The sequence below is a fragment of the Syzygium oleosum genome, unplaced genomic scaffold (assembly GCF_021117445.2).
Source record: "Syzygium oleosum isolate NSW1041296 unplaced genomic scaffold, Sole_v2.1 Sole_v2.02, whole genome shotgun sequence".
Classification (NCBI taxonomy): domain Eukaryota; kingdom Viridiplantae; phylum Streptophyta; class Magnoliopsida; order Myrtales; family Myrtaceae; genus Syzygium; species Syzygium oleosum.
In genome coordinates, this window is record NW_026607486.1 from 23,096,792 (window position 1) to 23,109,362 (window position 12,571).

General features: G+C 41.9%; 1 protein-coding gene and 1 pseudogene across 2 annotated transcripts; both read right to left on the bottom strand.

Annotated features, from left to right (window-relative positions):
• LOC115684952 (uncharacterized) lies at positions 1-3,437 on the bottom strand. Of its 2 annotated transcripts, XM_056308594.1 has the most exons (6): positions 3,315-3,437; positions 2,843-3,182; positions 2,784-2,806; positions 1,650-2,558; positions 895-1,128; positions 1-785 (listed from the first exon to the last, which is right to left on the bottom strand). In XM_056308594.1, exons 1-6 carry the CDS (start codon positions 3,333-3,335, stop codon positions 606-608), a joined length of 1,707 nt encoding a protein of 568 aa, XP_056164569.1. In that variant the 5' UTR covers positions 3,336-3,437; the 3' UTR covers positions 1-605. The 2 variants fall into 2 exon arrangements, with proteins under 2 accessions (XP_056164569.1, XP_030465778.1); XM_030609918.2 differs by having other exon boundaries at positions 2,784-3,182; positions 3,315-3,436.
• Positions 3,438-6,562: 3,125 nt separating this feature from the next.
• LOC115684951 (G-type lectin S-receptor-like serine/threonine-protein kinase At4g27290) lies at positions 6,563-12,571 on the bottom strand (annotated as a pseudogene).

Sequence of the window (12,571 nt, forward strand, 5' to 3'; positions counted from 1 at the left end):
TAATAAAGAAAACAGCCAAAGCCTCTCTCCGGCTACGTGCATAATTCGATTTTCTTACAGGGAAAACAAGATGAGAATACTATTTACAAGTTGAGTAGAATTCACGAAACTGACCTATCTGAAGAAAGGAAAAACAAGATTTACGTACAGAAGTAATCTTGAATGAATCGATGGTGGTGGGGTGGGGTTAACGGACAGAACTGGGCACAGCAATTACATAATGATGGTGGGAGCCCTCTCTCGCACCGTATATACTTTAAGGATATGCGACATCATATGACACCTTGGAGCAAAGCAGCGCCAAAAGTAACTTTGCTCTCCTTGTATTGTAGCCTTGTGGATAAGAATCTTGAGTGGGCTCTCTCTACAATTCCTCGAATATCAGTACTTCAATAATTGGTCGACTTTCACTATTTCACGCATCCTTGTGTTCTTCACCATCCTCTTGGAAAAACCACCTCCGCTCTAATTTGACCCGGATCCATATCCGTATCGACACACGTATCGGCGTCCAGGATGAAAATTTGGCCACGGTTCTAAGATTCCCGTGTCCATACGATTGCTTTTTCACATGTCCGATCCTCGGAGATTCATGGCTCTGCAGGCTATGCTCTTCGGAACCGAATAGGCACTCTTGGGGTTGGCACGACCACCTCCTGTTCCGATTTTATCATGTTTAGATGGTCCTTTATCGTTTTGTCAAAGAGCCTATTCTCTGGGTTCTCCGCATAACACACATAGTAGCAACTCACACAAGCATGAGGCAGTGCCATGGCAATTCTGGTCTGCCAACAAATTGCATAAGGAAAAAGACAAAAAGCACTATTAGATGTCATCAATTAAGTATCTCGGTGATTGTTAAACAATCAAGATTGTCAAGTAAGGTGCACCTACCATTAGGTACCCAACGAAGAATGCAAGTAGGGAAATTGTGGCAGTGAAGCTTCCGCGTACTGTGACAGTCCAAGCAGCAACTACAATGACACAGATTGAGCCACTGCAAACTCCGGTGAGGAAGCAAATTGAGCTGGTGATGTCTGAGTCAACAATGGACTCCATTTCTTGTTTTTCAAATAGTTCCCATGTATCTTGGGATGCTTTCACAAAGCCTTTTCCATACGCTGCTATCTGTTGCACGAGTTTGATTAACAACACCGGCTTGAAACAATCAAGGTGAACTAGTTCACAATTGATGACTAGGCACATCACTGAGGAGAGGTTTGGGGCTAAGATATCTATGAAGGATATTTTATTCAAGATCTTAGCATCAACAATCAAATTCGGCAGCTTAAATAACAATCAGAATTCCTAAGTCACGAAGCACAAGAGAGTGCTTTCTTCTAGCCTCTAAGACTATCACCCAAAATCATCAACATTATTCTTTCAGATACCATGTAAAACCCAACTCATCCAGTTAGAGACTACTTCAACAATATTAACCACCAAATTCACAGCTTACGTCAATGTGTTGAATGGCAGAGGAAGTATCATCTAACACTTGTTAATATATTGATTCCTAGGTGACAATGATGCCCAGATGTGTTGCAGATATTATTTTTGCTATAACAAGCTATCCTCCTAAAAATTTTATAATAGGAAATGGAACAAAAGCGAACTTTACAGCACAAAAATTTCTCTCGGAACATTACCTGCACAAAGGCCCAGCCATTACCGTGTCTGAAGATAAAGTCCATCACTCTGAGACAGCAATGGGCACAAGAAAACATGAATTCATCTTCTCCCTGAAGCAAATTCAAACCTCGCGCAACAATTCTCAGTGCTTCGATGGTCGGAACAAAAAGAGATCCAAAACAAGCACTTCCCAAATTGTACGTCAATGCTCTCTGTAAGCAAATATGAGTAGTAGATTGCATTCCTCTGAGATAATACAGAGCAATGACCCGGCTTACTGTTATATTCGCTATATTTCTCATAACTTCAGTCACCCAAGCCAAGCTCAACACCAATACAATGATGATCAAAGGACGCAAGTAGAAGTTCAATGCCCCTATAACAGCTAAAAGCCACAAAGACATCCAAAGAAATCCAGCTCCAAGCATTGCATACGTGGGTTGGTTTATGTCTGGGAACTTTGAAACAGGTTCCAGCGATTTCAAGAATATGCTGCAACAGAACCGAGTCCGTTGCGAAACCCAGCATGCGTATAAGCCATTGCCAATGGCAAATGCAATGAAACAGACTCCTACGCCATCAGTAGGAGCCGTCTGGAAGCAAAGCAGCAGAACTCCAGCCGACAATGACATGCCGAAAGTGCTCCATAATATGAAATGGACCATGAACTTAGGCCATACCCTCACAGCTTTTTGCCAAGCAAATGCAAGAGTAATACTTAGAAAGGATGCAACTTCTGCTTGTGGAACAAAGTACTTCAACAGAGCTTTTTCCTTTCTTTTAATGTCCTCTGATGCCTCTATAAGACCTTGAACCCCCTTGAACACGAGAAAACCGACTAAACCGACTGCTATCACCAAGTGCAGGAGGAACAGGAAGAGAGATAGTTTGTTTGTGCAATTTCTTGAGTTCAGTGTTGCTATAGACTGCCCCAGAAAACGCAAAAAAAAATTAATGAGGAAAGTTAACTATAAATGAAACAGAAGCATCTAACTCTTCATCTCCATTCAGTAATTTCATCAGAACTCAAAGAATTAGAAATGCTGTACTTTTGCATCTTCCCTTTTGATTTGTCACGCACAAGAACACACGAACACACACGCACTGTACAGAGCGAGCTAGACTAGAAGATATCAAGGTGAAGCTTTTACCTGAGGAGTAGGTGTGGAGCGAGGTACGGAGCCATGAGAAGGGGGAGGCGTGGAGCGAGGTACGGAGACATGAGGTGGGGGAGGCGTGGAGCGAGGTACGGAGCCATGAGAAGGGGGAGGCGTGGAGCGAGGTATGGATGCATGAGCGGGAGAGGGAGTCGTCACTCTCCTCCCTCCATTGATGACAATCCTCAAAGGGTTCGTTGAGTCCAAACTCTGCAACATCGAAGCACGAAAGTCTGTCGGGTTCTGATAAGAACCCGCCACTCCTCCTTGAAATCCCACCTCACCTCTCTCCACATCCTTCGATTCCTCACCGCCCGATTTCACCTCTCCCTCCACCTCCTCCTCCTCCTCCTTAGCTCCTCTTCCTCCACCTTCACTCTCTCTCTCCACCGCCTACAACCACAACACACAACAAAAGAAAAAGCTTCAAACAAAGTTTCAAACTTTATCCACCAGAGCATTAGAAAAGACAGAGACAGAAAGGGATATGGAAATGGAAGGAGCCCCCAGAAAGACTAAAATTACAGGTTCTGCAGCAGCCCCCATGACGGCGGCTGCGGCAGCGGCGATCTCGATTCACCGGCGACGGCGAAAGCGGCTGCGGTGCTGGTCGTGGCTGTGGTGGTGTCTGGAATGCTGCCTTTCTTGGAGGCCGGGTGCGTGCGTGTGAATTGTTTTTCTTGTTTCGGGAGTGATGTTGGTTATCGCTATTGGCCGTACCTCACCCTTTTTTTAAGACAAAAATGCTTTTTGAATCTTACCTCACTGTGTATCTGAAAGACGAAGTAGGACCACCCTCCCCCACCACCCACACACAACAAGAGAACCCCCATCGCCACGCGCCTCGAGCTCCACTCGGCGACACGCGCCGGTGACCATTGCGCCGTGCTAAAGGAGATTTGTCAGACACGGGTTTAGAATTTCAACAGCACGTGGTAATGAGGGGTCTGGATCCCCTGCGCGCCACGCGAACAGGTTTGGTCAAGGGATTGGACGGCCGAGATTGGTCGGGAGAGAGTTCTGACCAGATCACGAATCACGATGAATCATCATACATTTCTCGCTGTCTGGCAGGCACCAGCACCTCCACCACACCAACCCGTCCACGCAACTCCAACGTTCGTGTTGGACCGTAATTAGGGAACGTTTCATGAAGATTCTGGATGAGCAACTTATGCAAGAGTAACGAGAGTCTAATGTTACTTGCAAAACAACAAGCACATTGAGTTCGCTGAAAGTTCATCATCTCTTTCCTGAGTTTGCTGCTTAAGTAAATTCGGCAATTACAGAAAATCCCGTTGCTGATACGAGCTCTCATCGACTCCCGACATTCGTGAACGCGTTATTGTTATCATACAGGTTGTCAATATATGATGGCGCAAATCCCAAAATTGATTCACAATACGACCTTGATCTTTAGTTGTGTGTAGAGAGATTGAACAGAGAATGACGTTGTATTAGATGAGTCCTACCAAAGGTTGAACTAGCGACCACTTCAATAAGCGACGGCCAACGGGCATTCGGCCCTACTCAGAAAAAGGCATTGGGGTGGGATCGGAAAGTATCAGGTCTGAGGTTCAATTTCTGTGACCACCGCATATATATGTACATAGAAGAAAAAAGTGAGACAAAAAAACAATAAATATTAAGCAACGAATTAATAGTCCAAAGCTAGCCGATGTGAGACCATTTCTTGTTAGAAAGACGACACGAGCAAGCAACTCTCAGGCTTTTGCTTTTCGTTCAAATCCTGTCATATGCCCATGATGCCTTAGAGGCCAAGAAATCAACATTTGGGTCCATTAAGAGCGATGTAAAAGTACGTGTGAGTTTTATCCAATTGAAAAAATTTAAAAAAAAATTACGTGTAAGTTTAATAATAATAATTTTCCAAAAAGTTCCCACTTTGTACGTAGTCGCACAAAACAAATTGATTACTATCGTCCCCATATCACTTACATTATGATATCCTGGACGATGAATAATGTATTGGCAAGTGGGGGTGTTGCAAATACTAAAGTATACAAAGTCGTACTAGACTCAAATTAATAAATAAATCATTTTAGATTTAAGAGATACGGTTGCCAAAAATAACTGGGTAATGATGGTCAAATGATTGATTTGAGACCGACTAATCAAATATTCATCTCGTGAACTATCTCCAACCTTATACATTGACAAATGTTTCGAAAGGAATGGACTTTTTGGACGCCAGAAGATACGTACGCTAAATCAATTTGAACCGTATACACTTTTTAGGACCAGATGCCCGAGCTACCCAACAACGTCGTTTCTCTTGCTTCGGAGCGTGCCGGTCAAAATCGCCCACATGCTCAATTGGGCATTAAAAATTAGGAAAATAGTCAAATCAAAGGTGGTGGAGGGGCAACATTAATCTGACGGCCATCATCATCATCACCATCACGTGTTGGCTTCTGACTCCTTGTCTGAACACTTTTTTTTGGGGATGTGTGGTGGGAGGAACGTGACAAAAGGGGACCGTCTGATCTGATGACTTGGATCCACCTCAGCAGCTCGTCAATAATTGACCAACAAGTCAAGAGCTCCTCATTTGTCCTAACCAAACTGAGGAAGAAAATTGGACCGACGTACATGCATGCATTGGGTCAGTTTAACAGCGAGTGATCCCTCAATATGATTAATGACTTTTAATCTATAAATATCACAATTTAAGTAAGATAAAATTTTCGTAATGTTAGCACTGCTTGCTCCCTCTCTCTATACAGTGCATAACCTCAGTTGGATAGCAAATTTTCTTGAACCGAAGACACAAGAAACGTGGCCCTAATGTGGTTAACAACATCATCTAACTAGGAACAGCCAGTGAGTGATAATGACATGAGGGCAGAGTGATCGTTGGGGCAAGGCCCAGATGTTACGCCCTCCAACTCGAGCTGAACACCGTCCAGATCCGTATAAACAATACCTGCAACGCTCCTACTCAAAAGTACTGGAAGCTCGTCAAATGTAACTACTCTTCTAAAAACAGGTGAATTTAATTTCGGGCACACAATCGATAACCCCGCTGAGCTTGTGCATAACGTAAAAACATGCACTTTTTTACCCTTCCATCGAGTTTACCATCACTCATTCACATATAACATGGACAACAAAATATTCTAATAATAAAATAATTCGTAACATTACTTAATCACACTTTTTCAGGAGTTCGATATCCAATCGCAATTGATGGGGATCTTTTCGCCAAGTAGCTCATCGTATTAGGCGCATTTGCAATCTAGGACTAGATAGCATTTTATAGGCCGTTTCTTATAATGTTTTGCTCGTCAGCTTTGCAACTTGTTGTAGTTCACTCTGGAAAAGCTGTGAACTAGTCGGACAATTTTCTCAAGTCGTTAATGGACACCCCCGTAAGGCTATTACCTGTGATACAAGTATACAAGTGAAGTGCTGTGTTCATTGGCGATAGATTTGAGCTGTAAAATGCTACGTTGATCACGTGAGTCGTAGGAGTGATTGACGGCACATTTCATATTTCATGAGTTGCACCATCAAAAGTTTTTTCTTTTCCCTAGAGATCCTTTGATGCCAGACAGTGAGGAAACATGATTACCACAAGTCATTTCCTACACACACGTTATGCAATCAGAGTCTTTTGAGGAAAATCTTTTCAACCCTGCAGTAGCTAAACCTGTTAAGTAAAGTTAATGACCCCTCATTTGAAGATTCAGAAGTGACCTGCCATAACATTTTGCCACAAAAAACATCATTTGCCTTCTTGGAGAATAGTATGAAGCAAGTAGGATACTTCATCCCTGATTAGAAACACCCATTCAGAGTTTCTGGTATAGTGCTATTCTTGAAGCATTAATAAATATGAGAGGTGCCATGAAGTACAAATTCTGATCTTAATATCTTCTGCGCCTTAAAAAAAGGAGCACGTGGAAAAAAAGGATGCATATCTTTCACAGTCCCAACACTTTGCCCATCTATTTTTGTAAGTCACGCGACAACCGAAGCATCTTTTATCGAGGAGACAACAATGTCATAGTGATTTCATTTGAAGAATGCAGCAGTTTGCTAGAAGTGTGTTCTTGAACCAGCTTCCTTTCATGGAAAAAACCTGGCTCCTTTGGAGGAGGCAATTCATTGTCACTTCCCAGCATCATAATCACTGCAGACATGCTCGGCCTATCCTCAGGACATTGCTGTACGCACAACAGAGCAACATGTATAGACCTCAATACTTCAGCAGTCTTATACGACGTAACGAACTCATCGAGCAGTTCTAGGGACCTGTCTTCTGTAAAGAGTCTCCAAGCCTGAAGCAAAGACTCCAAACCATTAGGGGCAGTTCTTGGTTTTAAAAGGTGATAAATATCGGAGCTTACGTGTCCCACAAGATTATGATGGTGGTCCGGATGACGAAACCCTCTGTTTCTCTTCCCTCTAACAGTCTCAAGCACCAGAACACCATAGCTAAAGACATCTGATTTCATTGAGAAAACTCCATCGATGGCATACTCTGGAGACATGTAGCCGCTGAAGAAATTGATGGGTTAAGAAATATCAATTCAAAAGCAACTTCAGCACAGAGATCATAACTTTAGAAAAAAGTCCTTACTAAGTTCCAACCACTCTCATAGTGTTTGCCTCTGTCTCATTCCCTGCAAAGCATCTAGCCGAGCCAAAATCAGAGATCTTAGGGTTCATCTCATTATCTAACAATACATTGCCAGCTTTTAGATCTCTGTGGATGATCCTGAGTCTGGAATCTTGATGAAGGTAAAGAAGCCCCCTAGCAATTCCATTAATGATGCCAAAGCGAGTTGACCAGTCAAGTAGCTTTCTCTGGTTTTGATCTGCCAAATTTTCATTCACGTTAGTAAAGCATGTTCCTATTCAAAAAGAGGACTAAGGCATTAAGTCAGTGTTTCATTAAGCCAATGGTACAATTAACTTAATAATCCAAAGCTGGCCGATGTGCGACCATTTCTTGTTAGAAAGACGAGACGAGCAAGCAACTCTCAGACTATTGCTTTTCGTTTAGATCCTGTCATATGCCCATGATGACTTAGAGGTCGAGAAATCAACATTTGGGTCCATTAAGAGTGATGTAAAAGTACGTGTAAGTTTATCCAATCGAAAAAATTAAAAAAAAATGTACATGTAAGTTAATGACCTCTCATTTGAAGACTCAGAAGTGACCTGCCACAACATTTTGCCACAAAAAACATCATTTGCCATCTTGGAGAATAGTATGAAGCAAGTAGGATACTTCATCCCCGATTAGAAACAACCATTCAGAGTTTCTGGTATAGTGCTATTCTTGAAGCATCAATAAATACAAGAGGTGCCATGAAGTACAAATTCTGATCTTAATATCTCCTGCACCTTAAAAAAGGAGCGTGTGGAAAAAAAAAAGATCCATATCTTCCACAGTCCCAACACTTTGCCCATCTATTTTTGTAAGTCACACGACAACCGAAGCGTCTTTTAACGAGGAGACAACAATGTCATAGTGATTTCATTTGAAGAATGCAACAGTTGGCTAGAAGTGTGTTCTTGAACCAGCTTCCTTTCATTGAAAAAACCTGGCTCCTTTGGAGGAGGCAATTCATTATCACTTCCCAGCATCATAATCACCGCAGACATGCTCGGCCTATCCTCAGGACATTGCTGCACACACAATAGAGCAACATGTATAGACCTCAATATTTCAGCAGTCTTATACGACGCAACGAACTCATCGAGCAGTTCCAGGGATCTGTCTCCTATAAAGAGTCTCCAAGCCTGAAGCAAAGACTCCAAACCATTAGGGGCAGTTCTTGATGTTAAAAGGTGATAAATATCAGAGCTTACATGTCCCACAAGATTATGATGGTGGTCCGGATGACGAAACCCTCTGTTTCTCTTCCCTCTAACTGTCTCAAGTACCAGAACACCATAGCTAAAGACATCTGATTTCATTGAGAAAACTCCATCGATGGCGTACTCTGGAGACATGTAGCCACTGAAGAAATTGATGGGTTAAGAAATATCAATTCAAAAGCAACTTCAGCACAGAGATCATAACTTTAGAAAAAAGTCCTTACTAAGTTCCAACCACTCTCACAGTGTTTGCCTCTGTCTCATTCCCTACAAAGCATCTAGCAGAGCCAAAATCAGAGATCTTAGGGTTCATCTCATTATCTAACAATATATTGCCAGCTTTTAGATCTCTGTGGATGATCCTGAGTCTGGAATCTTGATGAAGGTAAAGAAGCCCCCTAGCAATTCCATTAATGATCCCAAAGCGAGTTGACCAGTCAAGTAGCTTTCTCTGGTTTTGATCTGCTAAATTTTCATTCACGTTAGTAATGCATGTTCCTATTCAAAAAGAGGACTAAGGCATTAAGTCAGTGTTTCATTAAGCCAATGGTACTATTATTGTTCTGTTTCCTCTCCGTTTCACAAGTAAACAACACACAGGTGCTAGATCCAATTGTTAGACCTCTCGACAAACGACTCAGAAGCCAGTGCTACATTAATAGTATTATAAAGCTTACAAGCTCTAGCATGCTTTATGGAATTGTGGAAGTAAGACAAACCAAAGAGCCAGGAGTCCAAGCTGTTGTTGGGCATGAACTCGTAGATCAACAAAACTTCTTCCTGAATGCAGCATCCAAGAAGCTTCACGAGGTTTCGGTGCTGAAGCTTTGAAATATATAGGACTTCATTCTTGAACTCGTGTAGCCCTTGCCATGAGTTCCTCGAAAGTTTCTTCACTGCGATTTCTTGGGCATCCTCCAACACCCCCTGCAAATTGTTGTCATACATCAACTTTCTAATTATTTTGCTCGCTATCTTTTTGGTGGCTTGAATGCTCACAGTAATTTTAACCTTTTCAAAATTGAGTTGTATAGCCTCTCATCTTCATCTTCAAATCGTGTGTGAGAATTTTTAAGAGGAGCTGATAGTTTAAAAGCCTGTGATAATATCAATCAATATAGGAAAAAAATCAGGAAAAGATTCATGAAATTACAAACAAGCCGATTTAAGTTGCCGATGAACGTTGTGAAAATAATAACTAAAACGGCCATTGCAGTCTAATCCTTTGGAGAACTAAAATAAGGTCTACAGGGCAAGTATCTTCTAACGCAGGTATTTTACCATGCTGAAGAAAAACAGGGGAATCTCATCAAGTATTTTAGTGTAATTCACGAGGATAGTATGCATTATTTTATCACCTTGTAGACAGGTCCAAAACCGCCCTCCCCCAACTTATTTTCTTCTGAGAAGTTAATTGGTAGCAATAGCTATTGTACCCAAGTCAAACACTGGTAACTCAAGATCTTCCTTTTGGCATCCAGAGTTCTCTCCTGTTTCAAAACAGTCATCTTTACCTGCAGCAAGAACAAAGATGTGGTCAAAGAACATGCAGGGATATAAGATGGGTGCTACGACAAAAATAAGGCATATTGTGAAAACAAAAAGAGTGCCGTAATAGAAAAGATACTTGGATATCTTGCAAAATACATACTTGCATGTAACAAAAGGCTAGTTCAAAAGCTAAATGGAGTGCGCAGAAATCATTATGAGGGGGTCTGCTCTAAATTCCCCTATTGTTCTGAAGATTTTTATCCTTAAAAACTAAATGGAGTGCGCAGAAATCATTATGAGGGGGTCTGCTCTAAATTCCCCTATTGTTCTGAAGATTTTTATCCTTAAGAACCATGGAATCATTTTCTTCCTACATAAGTTAGGCTTGGCCAATTCTATTGCTTAATCTGATATGTCTAGATACCAATTGCCAATTCGAAACCAAATTTTAAATAGTTAGTCAATTGTCAGCGATTTACCTAATTAGCACAATGAGTAAAATCAGTGAGAAATTTGAGTTCACAAAATGGGAAAAAAAACCACATATAGAAAAATTTCACTCCAATATCATTGTACCAAAGAACCAGCAGATTAGGAAGTCCTATTCATCCACTAGTCTGGCGCACACTAGGAGTGGATGGAACAAACTGCAAGTGAGATCGATGGTAACACACAGCATAATATGGCTTACCTTCAAGATGCTTCATTTTCTTCCTCTTGTTCTGTAGAATACAGTAAGTTAGAACCAGACAAGGGCAAACAACCGCGAAAGATATTGCCAAGCCCACGAACAGCTTGTGCTTCTTCTGCTTTGACTCTAGTAGATCTAAGACAAGCAGCAGGGTATACAGATCAAGAGTTAGAACCAGTTATTACTGGTACAACACTTCTGTAAATGATTTGTCAAAGTTGTGGGACTATTTTTCTCTTCGGGTTTTAGCCAATTCTTGTCTATACTATATAAATACCTGATTCTGAGACTGCCATCCTGATGTAGAGGTCTTGCCCATTTTGGTTTAGCTCTCTAATGTCAATTAACTCTCCAAACCACAGCAAGCAACCGCTCCCTCCTTCTCTGATGTCCAAGTTCGAATAAGACAAACAGGAACAATTTTTCTTGCAAACTTCTTGGCATTCTTGAAGACTCATAGTCTTGTTAAACCAAGAATTACTTGTATCTGGCAATTTCACCCCAGGATACTTCACAAATATGTCCGTTCTACAATCCAGAGGAGTTCTCCGGACACACCCATTTGACCAATCCAAGTTATCCCATTGTTGAGAGTACTTGGGTGTGAATCCTTTCACGCACCCGCATACTGGGGACTCATCAATCTTACAGCTACCGTGGGCACCACAAAATGCATAGTTGTCACAGTTGTCTATCGGTACACTATGGTAAAGCTCCCAATTCTGTGTTCGAACAATCCAACTGAAGCGTTGGAAGATGCCATTTGAACTTAATACTAGCCTGGAAATGAACGAACTGTCAAGGAGATCGAAGTGGTAGCAAATCTCATCGTCATCCAACACAAATTCGAAACTGTAATATTGGTTAGGATCTAGATCGGGCCTTCCACTGAATCGAACACCATTCCATGGTCCCGACCGGAACTTGACTTCAGAACCTTGCCTCAGTAGGATTTCGGGGAAGCCACTTGGGTCAATTTTATATGTAAAGTCACCTGGAGAAGGATCGTCAATGCTCTTCCATGACGTCAAATAGCGTTCGAAGCCGGTCGTTCAATTTATTCCCATTTTCATGCCCGCTAGAAGCGTGTCTGTTGGATAATCGAAACTCTGCCACAATAAAATACTAGAACCACTTCCATCTACATCTTTCACAACAAGATTTCCTGAATCCAAGAGCTGTGCGACTGGATTTCGTGCATTTGTAGACGAGTTGGATGACCAAATTTCACTTCCATTCGCATTCAGAAGGACAAGATTTCCCAAGCCAGCAAACTTCAAAGTGGCCGATGAATCCACAAGCGGTGTGTCTCTATTTGCAACCCATACTACTGTAGATGTGGTATCCTTTTTGTACCATATCCCAAGATATCGCCTCGAGGGGACACCGGGGCTGAAGAATCCTAGTTCAAACGTCCCACGAGCCGAAACTAGGCTCTCACCATCTTGGATGGACCCATTCACAGTGATGGTATCTAGCGCCTCGGAAGTTTGAGCAACGTAAGGTGAAGAGGCATAAAAAAGAAGAATCATGGAAAAAGACAGTATGGTTCTCATTCTGTTCGAAGCAACGCCAAGATTATCACAGAGGCTGATTGAACAACCACGGGCAAGTTACAATTAGTATTATAGCTAAAATGTTGCATCCGTTGGAATTTCAAGGTCGACGCTTGCAAGTCATTCAGAGATAGCTTCCAAATATCTCGGAGCAAGTCTTTTTCTTGAGTAAAAGCTAAATTTGGCGTCTT

Excerpts from the sequence above, each read along its gene's own strand:
- LOC115684952 (XM_030609918.2), bottom strand. The coding sequence starts at position 3,335 with ATGGGGGCTGCTGCAGAACCT. Across the intron at positions 3,183-3,314 it reads TGGGGGCTGCTGCAGAACCT|GCGGTGGAGAGAGAGAGTGA; the intron begins GTAATTTTAGTC and ends TTGTGGTTGTAG. Across the intron at positions 786-894 it reads TCTTCGTTGGGTACCTAATG|ACCAGAATTGCCATGGCACT; the intron begins GTAGGTGCACCT and ends ATTTGTTGGCAG.